The 20434-nt window shown below is 40.6% G+C and overlaps 1 protein-coding gene across 1 annotated transcript; it reads right to left on the reverse strand.

The window, feature by feature from the left end:
* Positions 1-16084: 16084 nt before the first annotated feature.
* On the reverse strand, positions 16085-19792 carry edn2 (endothelin 2). The gene is made up of 5 exons (XM_049603185.1): positions 19611-19792; positions 18555-18708; positions 18297-18410; positions 17588-17671; positions 16085-17483 (listed from the first exon to the last, which is right to left on the reverse strand). Exons 1-5 carry the CDS (start codon positions 19675-19677, stop codon positions 17384-17386), a joined length of 519 nt encoding a protein of 172 aa, XP_049459142.1. The 5' UTR covers positions 19678-19792; the 3' UTR covers positions 16085-17383.
* Positions 19793-20434: the final 642 nt, after the last annotated feature.

Raw genomic sequence — 20434 nt, forward strand, 5'->3', positions numbered from 1 at the left:
ACTTTTATAGTTTTTACTTTTGATCGCTTCAGTTTGCCTTGATAAAGTTAAGGCATCACGCCGTCATTTCAAACTCTGTATCTGTTTCAAATTAAAAGCCCCTTATAACATCAGTTTAGAGAATCCCTTCATTTTCTAAATAGGCTATTATTGTGAAAGATCTGCAGGGACTTGTTGTGGAGGATTCAGTGACTTGCATGTTTGCGCACGGTACTTCAAATGTAGCTCCTGTGATCTGCTGGCGCTTTTTTTACATTACTTAAACAATATTTCGGCTGGCCTATGAACAGACACATTGACTGAAATAATAGTAAAAGTAATAAAAATAGGACAAGAATAACCCAATGACATCACGCACGTCGTGAAAGACGACCAGGGTTGATTGGTGTGGACCACCGTGTAGTGTGTCATGTAGCGTTAGCGCACTAGCTCGCCAACTCTATGCTTAATTTTTTTCCAGGATTGTGCCCAGTGACAGAAAGTGCTGTATAATGAAAGTGATTCTTTATGGGGAACCAATCTAAAGCGCATGATAAACTAAGAACACCTATTTATGTGTTGGCCTTTTTAAATGAGCAGTTGGGGAAGTTATTTACTAAAATGATCAAGCAATTGACAAGTAGAAAGCATCAACAAAAAATATAGCTAGCTGCAATATTGTGTTATCAATGCATAACATCCATATGATGGTCTGAAGATAGCATCACATAACAGTATAAAGCAATGATGACTTGAGGTCAACGTTGATTTGATAGTCTGAAGACAACATCAAATAACAGATAGCTAGCGTGCCAGCTCATACCTATCAAGTTTTGGATTTGAAAATAAGGGAAATTTTCCGGTGCCCGCCGCAAGCCGTCCCACCACCCCAACCAAGCATCAGTATACCTTACATTTTAAGACAGGTGTACAGGAAATCTAAAATAACCACTTGTCAACCAGACCCGCTGTCGACACTAACCTCGTGACAACTGCCACCCAGGCTACTGCAGGTGGCATTTCTCGCGAGGCTAGTGACAGAGTTCAGTTTGGAGAGGCAGAGGAATGTTGTTGGTTTTTTTAATTATAATACGGGAGATTTACGGGAAAATACTAATACGGGAGGACGGCGGGAAAGAGGGGTAAAATACAGTAGTTTCCTGGCCAAAACGGGAGACTTGACAGCTATGTGCCAGCTTGGTAGCTAGCTCAACATCAGAAATGTTCTCAGGAACAACCACTTGGCAAAATCAGGATGTGCTTTGTCCTTATCCGCATGCAGAAAACTCCGCCAGATCACTCGATAAAGTTTAACAGAATACTTTAACAGTTCTAAACTCAAAGTTGGTACAGAGACAGTTGTCCATTTTTTTAAATCTAAAAAAAGAGGTAAAGAAAAAGGTCAAAGATATAAGAGAGAGGTCAAAAAATTGTTACAAATGTAAGAACTGCATTTAGGCTCCTACACTTAATGTGATTGTAACTGTTTTCCACTATTCTATCAACACGATGCTGGTCAATCACAGTCAGTGGTTTGTTAGTCACTGTTATTGTCGATGCAGGTGTGCAGAGGATGCTGACTGCAGTTAATGTAACGGCCTCAGAGAGAGGTGTCACTAGTAGAGATGCGTGGATGGCATTTGAGCACACCCAAATCCTCATGCACTCATCAATCATCCACCCGCCACCCACCTGACGTAATTATGTTCTAAAATTTAGAGACCCGCACCCAACCCACTTATGTCCAGCCATTAGTGCTCATTGGCTTTTCATATAGGCGCATTTTTTTGACTTAAACAATTAAAAGATTGAATGTGGTTACATTTCAAATTATTACAAAATTTTTTTTATTTAAATGTGAATATAACTGACAAATCCACCCGAAATAAATTACAGCGTTAATTTTTATTGGCCCACCCACCGGTGGATTGCGGATATGATGCAGTGATAAAAGATGGTAGTCATATCAGTCATTTGGAGTCACTGCATCCCCACGACTCTAGAACCAAATATTTTGCACATTACTTTTGTTGTACCATTTTCTGCTGCCTTAACACCTAACATATTATGTGGCACAGTGATTGTCATCCACTGCCAACCTCTCTCCTGTCAACAGGAATAATCATCCTGGGCGTCCCTGCACGATAAAGCTGAGGATGGGAGTTTACCCAGAGGAGCTTGAGCATCACGGAAACTTGATAAAAAAGTTGCTTGAGGAAAGAGTCTTTGTTTTGAAGGGAGATTCCTCAGACTATAATTAGTTACCCAAAGATCTGCAGAGTGTCAGATATATTTAGGCTAGAAAATAAAACAAAGGTGTCTGAAGTTATGGAATTTGTGAACGCATAGATTGATAAGATCGAGGTTCGAGCCAGTGTCTGTAATGTTTATAAGAGGATAAACATTCCCAGCAGGGTATTAGATCCGTTTTCCCCCCACATGTACAATGATGGCATGTTAGTATCTCAGACTGAGATGGAATTTACCCATTGGAATTTACATTCCTTTGCGAACAAGGTCGTTGTAATGGTTTTACCTCCCACCCTTTTGGATCAACAAGTTAAAACTGAAAAAGAAAAAAAATTTCCAACAAGGAGGGAAGCTGAGTACACATTAAAGTATTAGATAATAATGTGCTGATGATCATAGCCCATATGCTACCTGAAGGCATTGTTAATGTTTAAAGATTGTTTGTGTAATTGTCTTTACTGTGGTTTGAGTGGGCAGTACAAATAAAGTGTGTCATTGCCATGCAGTTGCACCCATTGTCTGATCATCAATGGGCATTAGCATGGTGAAGACAAGCAGAGGGCCTTAGGCTGGGGTAATAGCTTTGATTGGATGAGTTGTGTTGTGGGTCAAGGTGTTGTGTTCCCCAAAAAAGAATGCGGGTGTGGTGCCCACTGGTTTAGGAAGAAACAGGCCTTACATTAAAGATTTTGCGAGACAAGACGACTTCAGATTTCAGTCCTCTGCTTAGTGATTGTGCAGCTTAGTGGACCATAGAGGGGTGTTCAGTGCTTTGCTCGAATAAAGATTGATATCATGTCTTTGTGTAAGGAGCTAAAGTCAGGATTTGGTTAGCCTATCCACCACCAAAAAGCCTGGAAGCAGGGGGGAACAGCTAAATTATTAACATGTATGTACTTTTCTTTAACCTTTTTCTTAAAAAAAAATAATTTGTGTATTTTCCGGCAACCCATGCTGTAGTCTGCAACGCTGCATAGAAATATTGTAATAAACCGTAGCTCCAAAGCAAAAGTCCCTCTAAAATTGCAACAACCTGTTGAAGCAAACAAGATACCAACCTGGTCTCATTCCGAAGTCGTCGAAATCGGGCACTAGAATAGTGACTTGCGGCATCAGAGACTGATGGAAAGAAGCCGTCCGTTAACATTGGCATGATACGTGGCCGGTCGCTGTTATAGTTTAAAGGCACTCAGCGGTGTCGGGGAAACAAGGCGGACAAGAGCAAAACTTAAGGCAGCGAAAGTCTGAGTAGGGCAGGAGGGAGGGGTGGTGGATGGATCCAACACATACCGACCATTTTGAAAGAGACGGTATGTAAAAGTTAAATTTCCTGTGAAAACAGAAGTGTATTTTGAAAGAAGACAATGCATGTAACAGGCAGAACTTGACACTGCGTCCCAGAACGTCAACAACCAACACCAAGGGTACTTTTCACGTTGTGTCTGGAGGTGGAAAGTCCATGACCAAACATTGATATGTGACAAGGTTGGAGTGAGAATGTGTTGGAGATACTGAGTCAGGTTCTAGCTGACTCACAGGACTAACGACTGACTTACAAGGGACTCATGACTTACGTGTCAATTTAACTTAATGTTGACTTTTATTTTCAGACGGGACGCAAAAACAGATCTCATAGGTAAAAAGTCCTGTGCTTGTTGGACCCATCCACCAGTCTGAATGTCTAATAAATATGCGGATGGGTTTACAAGCCTGGTGCGTCTCATACAGGCACTAAAGTATGCCCTCAGCATCACTGCCCACCCAGCTATTTTTGACATCCTGGAAGTGAGACCAGACTGGAGTTACAGTAAATCTTTTTTCTTTTTTTTTTTTTTAAGTTTGGCAGTTGCCTTGACTGGTTTGCAACTAAGACTGAAAACGAAAACATAAATTATGACATGCCTTCATGTTTTGTCTCAACACGTGTCGCTCTCCCAGAAATGTAAATATGAAACAGTGGCAGGAAGTTAATTGTTTGTTTTACCCGATACAGTGATGGTAGTGTTCTGATGCAGTTGCACAGAATGCACTTTAATCCTTGTTCAACAGTTAGATATTGTTATAACAAACAGAATGTGATAACACATTAACTTTTTAAATCATTACACAATAAGTTAATTTTTAAAATGCTTAAGTGTTCTAATGGGTCATAAACAAATACAAAATATGGATAAAGAGAAAAGAAAAACTCATAACACTGGAATTTTCTTTGAGTGACTATAAAAGACCTTTTTCACTGCAGACATGTTGAGATGTCAAAGCAGGGAACGCACAGGTGTAACTGATAACACTGATGATGGCTGCATTCCATTCAGGTAAGCAAGCTCCAAGACACTACTTCATGCTGGGGGACATGCTGAAACATAGCCATAACCATATCAATTACAAGTCAAAATATGTGCTGGGAAAAAGGTCTACAATCCTCATTAAAATACGTGTTCATTGTAATTATTAGTCATAAATAAAATCTGAGCTATACTGTTTCTCTGGGTGACATGTTCCTTTAACATGAACACTGTAGTATATATTTGACTCAGTCCCACAAACACCATCCTGCTGACATGAATACTCACTAGAACACCAAATGTGTATTAATACGCCACTGAAAAGAGTCCCAAACAAATGCACGAGCCACTTACACCTGTTTGTTCCAAGCAGTTTTTGGAAATAACTGAACCTTTATTAAAAATGAAAGAATATATTTGTAAGCCATGTTTAAAGGTTCATGTTGTCAGTAGAAACCAGAGGGCATGAGACGGACTGACAGGGTAGAGAAGTGGGAAAGTTTTGAGAGAGACTATAATGCATAATAGCGATAATAAGAATAACGCTGCTTGTGTTACAGTTTTAATTTAGCCTTTGGAAAACTGGACTTTTAGACTATGTTGAAATCAAATGGGAAAAACAACTTCATAGAGCGTGCTTTGACCTACTTTTACATATCCTAACCCAGCTAATCTTTCTTCATATTATTAGCTCATTAGTATATCTCTATCATGGATTTGTCAGCAATGATGTCACTCCGATATCCAGGTTCATACCTTTAAAAACACCACCCTCGCAGATTGAGCTGATAAGTTGATCAAAAGCAGGAATGGCAACCATAGAAAATAAAGGCCTTTGCACATCAAGTCTGTATTTTTAGTCCGGAAATGACATAAGTCTAAAGATAAATATAACCTCTCATTGCATCAATGCTTTTGACTCCCCAACTTTTGTTTGTCATTTAAGTTTTCGTAACCGATTCTATTTTCTACAGCCTAGAGATTTGTTTGACTACAAACCTGTTTAGAAATGTGGTGTAACCTGAGGGACACATACATCTGCAATAAAAGAGAAGAAAATGGCGCATAGCATGTCTGTGGAGACAGAGAGGGATGACAGCTCAGCCCCTTCAGGTAGCTGTGGTGTCCAATGCATGATGTGGGCAGAGAGTGGTGACAGCCAGTGAAGTACCTTCAGTGAATAGAAGCAAGAGAGCAAGCATGTCTTTCTATTTTGTCTCGTATTCAAATTCTCACCATCTATAAAACAGCCCCCTGGCGACCCTTAACAGGATAAGTGGTTATGGAAAATGAATGAATAAGGAAATACGCACTTGGTGTGCAAAGGCATTTACTACACTTAAAAAGCATACAGTCAATTTTCCTAAATAACAATGTATAGATGAAAGTAATTCATCTTAATCACCACTTAAGTGGCAGTGTGTTTTTCTACCCTCTGCCTGTATTTTTTGATTTCCTTCTTATTTTGCTGTGTTCAGATATTCCTGGGTCATTCATAAAAAGGTAGTGACCAAGGACTGCAAGCAGTATGCATCCAAGAGGAAGCTATGGAAATTGTGAATAGAGCAATGTCAAGCCCCAAAACAAGAGTGACGCCTGAGTCAAGCAGGAGTCCATTCATTTCTGTAAGAACCTCTGTGATTTCGAATGTGTTTGCAAATGTCCTCCTTCAGTTTGTTTTTTTACAGTCCAGGATATGTCTCAACGACCTAGAGAAAATTAAACTCTTGTTGGTGGTTAGCTTAGCTTGTTAGAGCTTCGGTTTTTCTATCTTACAACAAATTTAATGTTCCCAAATAGTACAGCAGGTTGTGTGTATGTACCATAGATGTGTTAAGAGACGTGGACACAGCGTTAAAGGCAGGACCCCATTCATCTCTATGAAAGTTGCACATGAAGCAAAAAAAAAAAGCTCTATTTCTGTGGTAAGTTATGACTGCAGTGCTGCTTCTGCATTATTGTGCCTATAGAGCAACCGCACTAAGGACTTATGCAGGCTGACACACCTACTTACAGTTAGTGCTCCACTAATTTGAATGGGAATAAAATATTTTAATCTTGTGGCCCTTCTAGACAAACATTATCAGAAGTCATTTCACGGGGGTTGTGAGGCTCAAAAAACGTATCCTGATTTACATCTCTTTCCCAATGTAAGTCTATGAGAAAAAGTCTTTTTGAGCCCAGTGGCATAATGTGGCAGGTACAGGAGTTGTAATTCCACTGTATGGCCACTATGAAAATTGGCTTCAGAGTCCAGCACACTTCTTGAGGACCTGGTACACACCAGTAGTGTAGGCAGGAGGGGCCAAGTTTGAATGTTGTGTTTACAACCAGTGACTGACAATCCTGCATACTGTACCTTTAAGAGGCTCTGCTGGGATGATATGAATCAATATGCAAAACAGTTCACTTAAAGCAAAAACTATTTCCGTCAAACGATCTATGACCATCACTTCTATTTTTGACAGTCACTTCTGTTTGACCTTTTTAGGACTGATGACGCTCTGTACTTTAGTATCAGATGACAAAGAGCTTATCTTCTGAAGAATGGTAAGAAGGTTAATCTCCTCCAACGGGCAAGCAAATGCTGCTTTTTTAGATGAGGTGTGAGGCTAGGTCTGTGGAGGTTTAGGTCTGCAGGAGTGTGAGCTTCTCCAGCAAATCAAGAAGCACTGCATGCCTGTTGCCCCATTTCAGAATGATTAATGGGCAGATACGCTGCGTTATATTGATCCTGTGCTCACTCGATGTCCCTGTCGCTGGAAGTGGTGGGAGGGTGCAAAAGATTTATGGCCCACATAATGGTTAAAATGAGTGAGGAAGCACTTAATAAACAACCAAGTGGATACCCCACGTGGAGAAGAATGAGGATAGAAATTCTTCTTGCATGACTTCCGCGTGTATGTCTGCCTGTGCAGGTGGATATGCAAAACAGTTCCATTTTTGGAGATTGTCTGTGCAGATGACATAATTATGAGTCAATTCAACAACAACAACAGCAACAACTCTGAATGCAGGACAGTCCCTTTTTTTTAGTCCCAACTTTTAATCAGACAGCTGTCATCCTGACTAATAGCGAAGAGTTTTCTTTGAGTGAATTTCAATGTTCTCTGAAGTCTTTCTTAGAAAGCAGTTGCTGTTTCACATATTTTTCCTGACTGACTTTTTCATAAAGACTGGGGAAGCTGCAAATCAGTGTGAGCTGTCACGACATTCCAGAACTCACATGCATTCAGTCAGGGGCGGAATGGGTGTTCAACTTCGGCCGTTGATAGTCATAACACTGTGTGAGTTTAGTGTGCTGTTATTTCACCATGACTGATGTTTCCACTCTATTTTCAATATTGCCTCCTATCACCTTTTTAAAAGTTTTAAACATTTTTTACAGACCTGACTATGATTTACCTCCATTATACAGTCTGGGCAGTGTCTGTCTAGATCATACTCAAAAATTGCGTAATTTAACAATGCAAGTTGGCATTTAATTAATTTCATGTCTCCACTACGAAAGTATTAGGCCAATGGGTTTCAAACTTTTAATACCCAAGGCACACAAAAGGGCAAGCTGAAATCTGAAGGCACAACTGTATTTACATCCATGCACAACAGCTTCCATAACGTGTGTTATCACTTTCATCATGACATAAGACAATAGAAATAAGAATAAGATCCGCTAGCTACATGTCCTGAATATGCTGTGAAAAAGTCTGGTCTCTGTAGGGTGCCCAAGCTTCGCAAATGGCAACAAAAACATTTTGGTCAAGGCTGCACCAACCAGCCAGCGCAAGACCAGCGAAAGCAAGCACACACACGTGAACGCTGTGCACAGAGAGGCAGTTAGAGCAGCAGGCTACAATGAGGCTAAAAACAGCGTTCAAATGACGTTTTTCCAAACAACTTTTTATGTCGGGGCTTCAGGACACTTGGATCACTACGGACGAGCAGTATGGAGATATTTTGTGGTTTCAATTATGTGTTTTTGGACGTTTGAATCTGGGGCACTGTAAGCCTCCATTAGGTGGAGTTGTGTTGCTACCCACTCTCCCCTTGGATCTCCGCAAGTGTTGTGAGGACTCTAAAACTTCACCTGATCCTCTGTCAGCATGAGTGTAAGTAGATATTGGGTGAATTTTCATGTTGGGTACATTATCCCTTGAACCAGGTGTGTACGTCCAGGGTAACTAGCAGCTATCACTCATTCATGACAGAGTCATGGAGGACGAGGGGTGTTGGGGGGAGCTAGCTCCATTGTGTTTGATAACATTGTTAAACGTAAACAGAAGTGATGTCACCCAACGGTGCTTAGCGTGCCTTCAAAGAGAAGAACTATCAATTATTCTGCTTTTAAAAGCAATAAGTTGTCCAAACATTATAGAAATATATTTAAAGAAATCTCTGACAACAAATGAATTACCTTTTTTTGTATGCAAACTTTTTTATTTATCTATTTTTTTATTGATTTACTTATTAAATTCTGTTTAAGATTTCCTTTCATTTTATTAACTAATCTTAACCACTCTTGTATTTAATTATACAAATACCTTGATAATCTAATGCTGAATATGTTATCAGCACTGTTTCTTGGAGCCCTTATGTGTGGAGTTTGCATGTTCTCCCCTTGTCAGCGTGGGTTTCCTCCAGGTACTCCAGCTTCCTCCCACAGTCCAAAGACATGCAGATTAATTGGTGACTCTAAATTGCCCATAGCTGTGAATGTCAGTGTGAATGGTTGTTTGTCTATATGTGTCAGCCCTGTGATAGTCTGGTGACCTCTCCAGGGTGTACCCCTTAACTCCTAACAGGATTAGCAGTTATGGAAAATGAATGAATGAATAAATGAATGAACTGTATCTTGTTTGGGTCCTGATGTATTGATGTTTGCACATGGCTACTGTGTGCTTGCTCACTACAGTCATGTTAAGTTCATGCAAACGAGTACACACAGCCTTTGTCTGTAGTGTCCCAGTGGATGTGCATATTAACACTGCCCCTCTGCCCTCGCTGACACCAATCTGCCACAATCCATCACGTATTCCCCTGCTGCATTTTGCCTGTCTGATTGCAGATGGACATCGTCAGGTGCCTGAATGGACAATTAAGATTTGAATCAGCAGTGTCGCACAGACGTCTGGCTGTTTACAGAGATGCGTAGCTTGTTTGCTGTTGCAATGTGATCAGCTATCACTGTATCTGGTGTACGTGTGCCCGCACACAGAAGAAGATGCGATGACAATCTAGAGTATAATGTGAAGAATGTCGTCCAGTACAGGCATGCCGATGAGCTGTATTAAGAAGAAGATGTCTGGAGAAAGTATGTCTGGTGGTCTGGGGCCATTTCTGCCAGAAAAATGACAGACAGGTCATTTCCCTGCAGAAACACTGACCACACAGACTGTTACGTATACATAGTGTACACTGAGTGATTAGATGGCTGCGGCTTAATGAGGCTCACCTTTCAGCTTGGTGAGGAAGCATCCAGGAATGCCTGCTATTCAAAACAGCTATGTCACTGTTTATTCACTGGACTGTGAGCCAGTTCTTTGAAGTCATGACACTAAAGAATGAGTTACCCATTTATGCAGTGAAACAGCATCTCCTTCTCTCCCTGACCAAGCCTGCTTCCTTCCTGCAGGACTTGGCTGTTTGATTATGACTAGACTTCATGTTTTGGTATCAGCAGGCATGTTCGGACCGGCGGTGCTGATAGGCCAGTCTGTCCCCAGTCTGTCCCCGAGCTGCTCTGGTCCCAGCAAACAAAACCAGGAAGATGAGGAATGTACCGACGCCGGCTTTTACTGTAATCACAGCGAGTTGGGACAGGAACAGTACAGCAGCAAGTGAAAAACAAAAACAGTTTATGTGTTGCAATGTTTTATAGTGTACAAGTAATGTCATTACACAAATCGTCAAATGCTTTTGGTTTTATTTGTAGTGGAAGTTCTAACATCATATCCAAATCCAACAAAAAATGATGATGCCAGTGATCCGAGCCCCCCCAACCCTGTTTTCTGAGGGAAGGGGACTCTGTTTTTGGGAGAGCCACGAGGGCGCCCCCTCCCCTCGTGGCCCAATTGTTGAAAAACGTGTGCTAAAGTGCCCTCCTGGGAGCCAAAACGCACGCTAAAGTGCCCTCTTGGCAGCCAAAGTGCCCTCCTGGGAGCCAAAACGTGCACTAAAGTGCCCTCTTGGGAGCCAAAATGTCCTCCTGGAAGACAAAACACACACTAAAGTGCCCTCTTTGGAGCCAAAAAAAACACACTAAACTGCCCTCTTGGCTAGTTAAAACATGATAAACTGCCCTCTTGGGTGGTAAAAATGCATGCTAAAGTGCCCTCCTGGTTGGCAAAACACACTAAACTGCCTTTTCGGGTGGAAAAAACACACTAAACTGCCTTTTCGGGTGGAAAAAACACACTAAACTGCCCGCTTGGGTGGTAAAAACATTACTGTTGCAATGACTTTTATGTTGGGCCCTTTTTTGATCTATATTGAGCCAGAACTATATCTCACAGAACCAGTTTGGATTATCTGGTGCTAATATGGTGTTAAAATGCACTAGAATACAGGAAATGGCATCTATTTAATTGAAAATTTTCTGGGGGAGGACCCCCTGACCCCCCCAGGGAGTTATTTCTTTCATACATCCATGTCTCTGTGTGTTCTTCACAGTCCAACTACAAACTAACTTGAGTAGTCTGTCTAGTTAGTCTGTTTTATGGCTATATAATGTGCCATTTGTATAACATATAAACATGTCTAAAGTACCCTCGAAAACATGCGGAACTTAGTGCCCTCTTCAGTGGCGAGAACGCGCTGTATGTGCCCTTTTTTTTTCTTTTCACCCCTACCCTTCAAAAAGTCTGTGCACGCCACTGTATAGTCTACATCTGAAGACATTCTGAATGGACCACAAGTGACTTGTCAAGCATGTCAAGTTTGTAAAAAAAAAAAGCACTTTATTTTTAAGTACAGTAAATGTCAAGCGCAGAGCTTTCATTTTTAAATGTTGTTTCCTGCTGTAGAGTGCGTGACTGATGGACTGCTACTTGACAGAGACAGCAGACTAGCTCGACGACATGTCCAAACACAAGTATGACGCTGAATGTATTAAACTGTGGACCTCGAACCATAATACTGACATTATATAGCCATCTTTTCACTTTTTAATACATTTGAAAGTAATAAAATGGAGAGACAGGACAGTATTTGATTTTACCTACTCACAACAGTTGAGCAATGGCTTTTGCCGGGGTATGGTAACACAAGTTGGACAAACCACAATCAGAACTGCAGTTTAGCTATGGGTGTATTACCAAACAGGCCACCCAGGCCCAGGGGCCCAAATGCTCAGGGGACCCCTAAGCCAGAGTCTCTGTGAAGCTGCTGTTACTAACTTTGCATTTCTTATCAGAGGGCTCAGTCATCATGTCAATAACAGAGGCCACAGAGTTCTATTCCCACAGTTTATCAACAGGACTTTAGAGGGGCTGAGTTCTCTCTGGGCCCTTCAACTCCATCTGGACGAACAACAGCATGTTTTACCTGCCCTAGGGGGATAGGGGGGCCTGTTACGTGTCACAGGGACTCATTGTGTCATAATCTGTGTATGAGTACATTGTTATACTAGAACAACTAGTACTAGTAGCCTACATAATGGCACTTTGCTAAGTCTATTTATGATTCTGATTCCATTTGCTAATGATTATTTTGGACTGCAATGTGCAGCTGCCTGCTGTCCTGTGAAAATGCAGCAGAAGTTCAATGGACTTCTTTACCTTCTTGACTGATGAGGAAAATCTGATCTAATATCATCTCATATGTATTTTTAACGTCAAAGCTGTCAAACTACCTCACATCTTTTCTTCTATAAAACCTTGTAACTATAGCACATGATCCAATAACAGACTGTCCTGCAGCGACATTCATTTCTCTTGGTGTTTTTAAAGCTTTATTATCTGATGTTTTCTTTGTGGTTGTCTGGACGTGGGGCTGTCTGATTATGATGGTTTCTTGTTCTCAGGTCTTTCTTAAAAGAGAGATTTCATTGTCAGTGAGACAAAGTTTTCAAAACAAAAGACTTACAACCCCTCATTATCCCAGTAACTTTCATACAACCCCTATAAGACATTTTATCTCTAAATGCACAGCGAGCACAATGCCCTAACCTAAATGTATAAGCGTATAAACAACAGGCAGGAGCCCAGTGAGACTTACACAAACATTATAATCACATAATCATGATTTACCATCGCCCAGCATGTCGGGGAGGAGAAAAATGAGGGCAATAACGTGGAATAAGGACTAAAACAAAGCACAACAATGGAGCTAGTGCTATGACAACAGGGTGATTAAGGTTGCAATCTCAATTCCACATTCAGCTCATATCAGTTCCCTGAGCAAACAGCAGTCATGCTCCTGTTTTTCCTTTTGTTTCTTTTCCTCTCCCGGTTCTCTCCTGTGCTTAAGGAATTCGGGAGGAATGCAGAAAAAGCATCCTGTTTTCATTCCACACTCTTAGTCAGCTATTCACACTCCGTGGCATATGCTGGGGGGGTCCGTGAGTTCTTAACTGACGTCAGGGTAAATAACCAGGATGTCACTGCACAGGGTAATGAGACACAGGTGCACATCATTACCATATGGCCTAGTTTGCTTTTGCATCCTGCAATACTTCCTCTCCTACACAAACACAAGCCAATTTCATTGCACAAAAAACAAACAAAAAACATACTAACCTGTGATTGACTCTGAATGGTGCTAATGCATGACTATCTGCCATTCCTTTAACACTTGACCTACAACCTGGGATGTCCTGTAGATAATTGAAAGTCTCCAACATCCTCTATAATAAACACTCTGAGCTCACTCTTACAGAACAGCCAATCTAAAGTAAACATCTTTGTATGGAGCGACAAGAGCACAGACTCAACATGATAATCACCTCACGTTCCATTATGGACAAAGATATGCTATGTGTAGTGACTACATACTTCATCAGCTTTACTGTGTGTCACAGACACACCTGATTTTTCTTCTGCACAATTGGGCTAAAGTGAACGCTTTAAAGAATTCAAGTCATTTACTGACAGCAACATGCATCAGGAGGCTGTGACCATTTCAATCTTCTTTAATTTGATTTTGATATAGAGAGAGTTATACCGTCAATCCACTGATTTAATTCTATATAGTACCTTCGTTCATAATAAAGGTACACTTATGGCGGTTTTGCAGGATGCTTTTTATATTCTCGAGTTCAGCTATGCCTAAATGCATAGATGGGTTTCTCTTTGAACCCGTTTTATATCCCTGTTGTCTTTTCCAGCAGCATCATGCAACTGTCCACAGAAACCTAGCTCCGGGACATCATGTAACGCAAGTCCTTGGAAATCAAGGAAGAAGAGAAGCTGCACCCCTGGGACTTGTTGATACACTGGGTGAATTTACCAAGAGCAGTTTCACACCTGTAGGTTGGTTCACAGTGACTTTTTGCAAAGAACTAGTTGTCAACATGAAGTCGCACGGAGTGAAATGTAACTAAGGCTACTGTCGTGCTGCATGATCAAAAGATCAGGATCACTGTGGGGACGTCAGATTCTGGTGACAGGCAACATGTCATGCAGCACAGGTGTGTTCAGGCAGATACTGTAGCAAAGCACATTTTCAATTCTGGTAATTTGGGAGAATTTGACTGCTGCACTGTTTGTCTTTATCCACCCCAAACTACCAATGTACAGCAGCATTGCAGAGGGTTATTACTGTACAGGTTGTTGTCATGCAGTGTTCGTACATAAGCCTACAAAAAGTAATGCACCAGAATTTGCATGTTACCCATGTAATCAGGAAAGCTGTAGTATAAAGTGCAAAAGTTCATGTTAGGAAGCAACACAGGACCTTCGCCAGGAGATCAGTGTTTGTGTCTCATGTGAAAGCAAGTGAAGTTATTTTACGGTACGTCATCACGTTATGTTAAATGCATTACATTACGTACATAACATGACAATGCCCAACCATGTCTCTTTTTCTAAACCTTAACAAACGGAATTTTACTTGCCCGATCCTAACCTTTGTAACTTTGCTTAAACGCCAACCACGTTTCTTTTCCTAAACCTAACTTGTGGAACTTTACTTTCCTAAACCTAACCTATGTAACCTTTATGTTAAGTTTGTAATGTGACAACCCCAACCTCATTTCTTTTCCCTAAACCTAACCCATGTAACTTTACATTAAGTATGCAACATGACAATCTCCGAACCACATTTTTTTTCCTGAACCTAACCCGTGTCCTTTATGTTAAATACATAACGTGACAACACCTAAACACCTAAAGCTAACCTATGTAAGTTTACTTTCCTAAATCTAAGCCATGTATCTTTACATTAAGTACGTAACGTGACAATGCCAGCCACATTTCTTTTCCTAATCCTAACTACATTGTTTTACTTTCGTAAAACTAACTTGCGTAACTTTACGTTAAGTACGTAACTGATGACGCCTAACCATGTTTCTTTTTCTAACCCTAATCTACATAATTTAAAGTTAAATTCATAATTTACTAATTTGTGGGGGCTAATTTGTAAAATATCACACAAAACATTTTATAAGGATTTGTTATACCATGGGGTTGGTGTATCATGCTCTTTTTAATGGACTTAATTATCTGTCAAAGTACACAGAGTAGGACACAAGTCCAACACACTGCAGTTTAAAGTGTCCTTCACTTTTCACTTTCATGATCTGCATGACTATAGGTTAAATGGTTTGTACGCATTGCTTATATGAGATCATTTCCTGAAGAGTTCAGAAAGTAGATTTTATAATAGTTCAGCTCTTGAAATAATCTCAAAATCAAATTTAAACTGTCACAAAATCCTGTGGGTGGGCTGTTTGTTTTAAGACCACAAACAAACCAAGACCAGTCTTTTCAAGAGCTCTTGGTGCTGTTGTTTGATCTGCTCCAGAGTTTGTTTTACTCAAACCAGACAGATTTGTTGTCAGTCTACCATAATGTGAGGCTTTTTGGTGAGCATCAGGAGACCCGTTCATAAATAATTCCATAATTTATATATACTTGCAAGAATAATCTCAAGGAAAGTGAATGAAAACTCAACCAACATTACATAAAGGTAGACAACTATTAACCAGCTCTTGAAAACTGGAAAATAGCTTTTTTTCCCAAATGATTTACTGGCTTTGCTGAAAGATCTCTGATTTCACTGTCAGATTTTCAGCACTGGTCATGTTGATAGGTCGTCAATAGACAGTTTGAAAAGCAATTTTCTTCATTTTCAATTTCCTACCAGATAAAACAAGAAGAGAAGTCTTGGATATAATTTATAGACTGAAATCCTCCACTGCAGATCAATATTGGGCCTTTTTCACAATCCAATCAGTTTCCTCTTGTATTGTGGTGTCACACCCAGATACTTATCGAAGTTATTCTTTTGTTTAAGTCTGGCAAGCCTTAAGTTCCTAACAAACAGGGCCATCAAACAAAAGAACGTAGACAGATGTTGATTGTGACTCCAGTGAGTGACAGCAATTAGTTTTAACTCAAATAATGACATCATCATTTTCTTACATAATATTTTCTTGCATTTTTATTTTCTCATAGAAAATTCAGTGCATCAAACAAATATAAATACATCTCTGAATAAGTTAGAGAATAAATAAATTGTTCTATTTACAATTCAGCATTTAACAGTAAACTTCTAAGCCAGTAAACTATCCATCGTTTACAGCACTGAGATATTTGAGGTTGAATATTTTCTGAAACATGGCAGATGGAGTGAAAGGAAGAAGAAAAAAGTGCAGGCCACAGATAAATAGATTGCAAATAGCTGCATAACACAAGTCGAGGGTCGTCGTGTCCTAGTGGCTAATTACAGAAGAATTAAGAGAACATTAGTCAGGGGAGAAAAACAATTATTTGGCACGCTGGACATCATTGAAACCTTCTGGCTTATCTTCAATCAAAACATTAAACAGGAGCTATGCAATAAACACTCCTGCCAACACAATAGACCTACTGTTGTTGTTATGCATGGAGCGAGTTGACTGTATGTGTGTGTGTGTGTGCAATGGACCTTGTATAAAGCTAATTGTTTGTAGGATGAATCCCTAAGAGATGACCTTCATTACACTAAGGCTGTGTGGGCCAAGCGTGATTGAGCTGCCATTTTCAAGTACTGCCTGATCATTAAAAAGCAATTTGCTTCTTTGTCCTAAACACTAGGCAGGACAGCAGATTCTAGCTCTGATACAGAGGAATATTAAACTGAACCAAAAGTCTACAATGACACAATAGTTTCAAGGACATATGAGTAAACATTGACAAAGAATTTCCAACTAAATACAGAATTGATGTGACTGTGGAATATATGATGATCCTATAATCCTCAGTAAAGGTGAGTTGTGGGTTTAAAACTGTCCTTTCAGACGAGTCATAAGAGTTACGTCCACAGAAACCAAGACTGGCAGATCAGAGACCGGTCATTGTAAACTTTCTTGATTTTGGTCCACAAAAGGATGGATAAAAGTTTCCATGTTCTTGGTTACAGTTGATCCTTCCTTGGTATCTGTTTAGTTCAAAGAGAGTTCAAGAAATGACTTTAAATGTTTCTACCCAACCTTGTTCCTGCTTTAGGGCTTCTGGCTTGGTGAGCTGCCGGTCCTCTGATGCTTTGTTGATCAAATGCTTGACCGACTGCCTCTTTTGCCTTCCAGCCTTTCACCTCTGCAACCCTAGAGTTGTTAAGACTTTTGACACAATTCGCAACCTTGGTTGGCATTGAATGTAGCTGGAGGAGTCAGCGACTCATGGAGGCTGAATCCATTGAGGTTGAACCACTTCTGGCATTCACTTAGTCCTCTACCTCCTTGTTAAGCTCCTCAGCCTGTTTACTCCACTCAGTTTCTCATGTGTTGACAGAATCTCCTGCGCGATCGCAGTGTTGGACTTGACCACAGATCTGCAGAGAGAACAAAAGAAAACGTGTAAGAGATGCTTCATGTCTGAGAAATGACCGTCAACCTGCACAATATACATTTGAAGGTTAAATTAATCTCCGTGTACCTGAGAGAGGCCAGCAATTTATTGCTGTTTGTGCTTGCAGATTCTACTGATGTGCCCACAGTAGTTGAACTTGGAATCTCTGAACTGTGGAGTGAAACAACAACAGCATTAAAACAAGGACATAACCCTTTCAGTGCCTGAGGAGTCAAACCTCTACAAATGGAGGATATTGTCTGGCATTATTATGTCTATTGAAGCAAAAGTAGTTCAGGGTCAACTAACCAATTTCCTTGGAATTCCAAACTAATATATCTTTAGATGCCTGATGGGCAGAAATGTAGGGCGTGCCTTTTCTAAACACCACCAAGGATAACATCTAGAGATGGTGACTAATCCATACAGGTGTTTTCATGACCGCAGTAAGTCAAAGACGCAACAAAAGTTCCCTCGAGCAAAAGCAGAAATTTAAACTTTCCAAAATTAGCTGCACTGCCAATAAATTGTTGTGATTTCTCTTAAGGCCGACAGGGAAATGCGGGCCATTCCTTGCACTTTGACTACTACCCCTATACTGTTGTAACATTATCGCACACAATCATTTCGCCTCCTCCCTGACTCAGCATCACCCGACTGTTGAGGCTCGTCACACATGGCTGACAGTGGAAGAAGACACAGAAAATTCTTTGATACTATCTGGCAAAGTAGGGCACGTGATGGGACAGCCTTGCTTTGCTGTAGATCAAGGTAGAAGGAAGGTAGGGGCACTCACCTTTTGTGGCAGAAGCCGGAGCAGGTTTTATCGGCTGGGTTGAGGCATTCACACCGTTCAGCGGAACGGCGGCGGCGAGACAGGGGACTTCCAAGGCCGTAAGGAAGGAGTTTACTGTAAATGAAAAACGAAACATTTTAGGACAGTCATAATGGAGTTAGTTAGGATCAGGTGGTTAGGGGTTAGGTTTTACTCAGTCTCGTGGTCTAATAGCAAATGCAGTTCTCTAAGTGTGTCCAAAGTGCTCTGCAGCCTCACCTTGGTGTGTTGACCCAGATAATATCCAGGTGGCAGAAGTAGATGCACTCTTTATCATCCCAGTTGTTACAGGAGCAGCGTTTGGTCCTGACTCTGTGTGGATGTGGAGCCTGAGCTGGCAGCTCAGCCTGCTCTGATAAGGGGAGTCCACAACCTAGAAAAACACAAAGGATCCCGAGATTAAAAAGCGCCAACTAATGCTTTGCAGTATGACTGTGCAGTTCATGACTATCACATGTAAACACATAGAGATCTAGTTGGCGGGTTAACACCTACTTGTGCGGTTAGAAAAATAAGATTGTGATTAATGTTGGACAATATTCATTATATTATACATCTAGGGACTCAATCCAAGTCAAACAGTCATGCTGTAAGTGTTTGTATCAATAATGCTGTGATATCAATGTGATTACTTTTCCAATTAAGTTGGGTGACTTATCAAAGGGAAATATTCTCTGGAAGGGTGAACCCAGCTCTTGTATTGTTCTTTCTGTGGTGACTGGCAGAAAGTCAAAGGCTGCTGCTGGCTTCATACCAGCATCTTCCTCTTTTCCTCAACTAATTTGTGCTGTTTTACTATATTGTGTCATTGCTTATTTTGGTAAACCTTTATCCCTTATCCAAAAACCTTTATCTAAACCAGCCAGATTGTCAACATTGGCAGGGAGAACACACATCAAACAGGGGGTTTGGGGGTCCTCCACCAGTAAATTTTGAGCATCAAAGAATTTCTTGCACTGTGGTGAATTTTTTTGCTGCAATTTGTCCCTTTTCTGCATCAATTGATGATGTAATTGTCATCAATCCTGCCAAAATAAAACTCCTCTGCTACTTTAATGTTTTTATCAGGGGAGACAATGTACATGTTCTAAATGTTTAAAATCTACACCTATGAAACCAGCCAAGAAGAAACTCGTAATTCATTACATGCAGAGCCAAAAGGAATATATTATGAAATCAAATTAATACATTTTTACAAGCTCTCGCCCACAAAAATCTGCACAAGTATTTAAATTAAATAATAAAATTCCAAGAAACCCAAAAATTCTTACTCACCCTCTTGCAGAGTCATGCAGATGACAAAAAAAGCCAGTGTCTTGCACATGAAGGAAGCCATCATCATGTAGCGCCTGATGTCCTGATGTGTAAAAGTAGCAGCAGTCAGTTGACACACTTCAAGAGGTGCAGCCGAGTCTTTACAGATGTGTGAGTTGAGGCTGGAGAGCAGCAACAGGTGCTTTGTGTTCACGTTCCTGCCAGGACATCTACTTATACCCCCCCTGTGAGTGATATCATGATGGCCCCTCCTACCTCTGTGTACTCGTCACAGCAGTGTTGTTACACAATACGCACATACTCCACCTGCCCTCCTCACATTCCAGAAGTGACCTTTACATGTAGTGCTGTCAGCGCCCCCAGCAGGCCAAGAAATGCAGGGAGAACATGTCAGGGATCAAATGCTGAGAGTTTTACAGGTTGTGGATTTTCCCCTAAAGGACTTTGTATTTTGCTGGCATTCAGTATATTTCAGTGGAAGTTTCATACCTAAAACAATAGTATTTAGTGTTTTTCCTTTAGAGGTTCATTTGCCAGACGTCCCTAAAAAGCACAGGGATCATCACTGGACATTAAACCTAAACTAAGAATGTACTGTACTAAGACTGACACTGACATATCAAACTAGAAGTAGTATGTGGTTTAAATTCAATGTCCTGAAAGTAAGTCCTGAAAGAAGTACAAGGATCTCTTACTTGTAACAGAGATTTTTTATATCAGTGGAAATTTCTGGGGAAATAAAGGTAAAATTAAAAAGGAAATAAAATGAAAAAAACAGCAACATCACAAGGTAAAAATCAACAGTACAGTGTAAAATCCTGCAT

Source organism: Epinephelus fuscoguttatus, linkage group LG17 (genome assembly GCF_011397635.1).
Source record: "Epinephelus fuscoguttatus linkage group LG17, E.fuscoguttatus.final_Chr_v1".
Classification (NCBI taxonomy): domain Eukaryota; kingdom Metazoa; phylum Chordata; class Actinopteri; order Perciformes; family Serranidae; genus Epinephelus; species Epinephelus fuscoguttatus.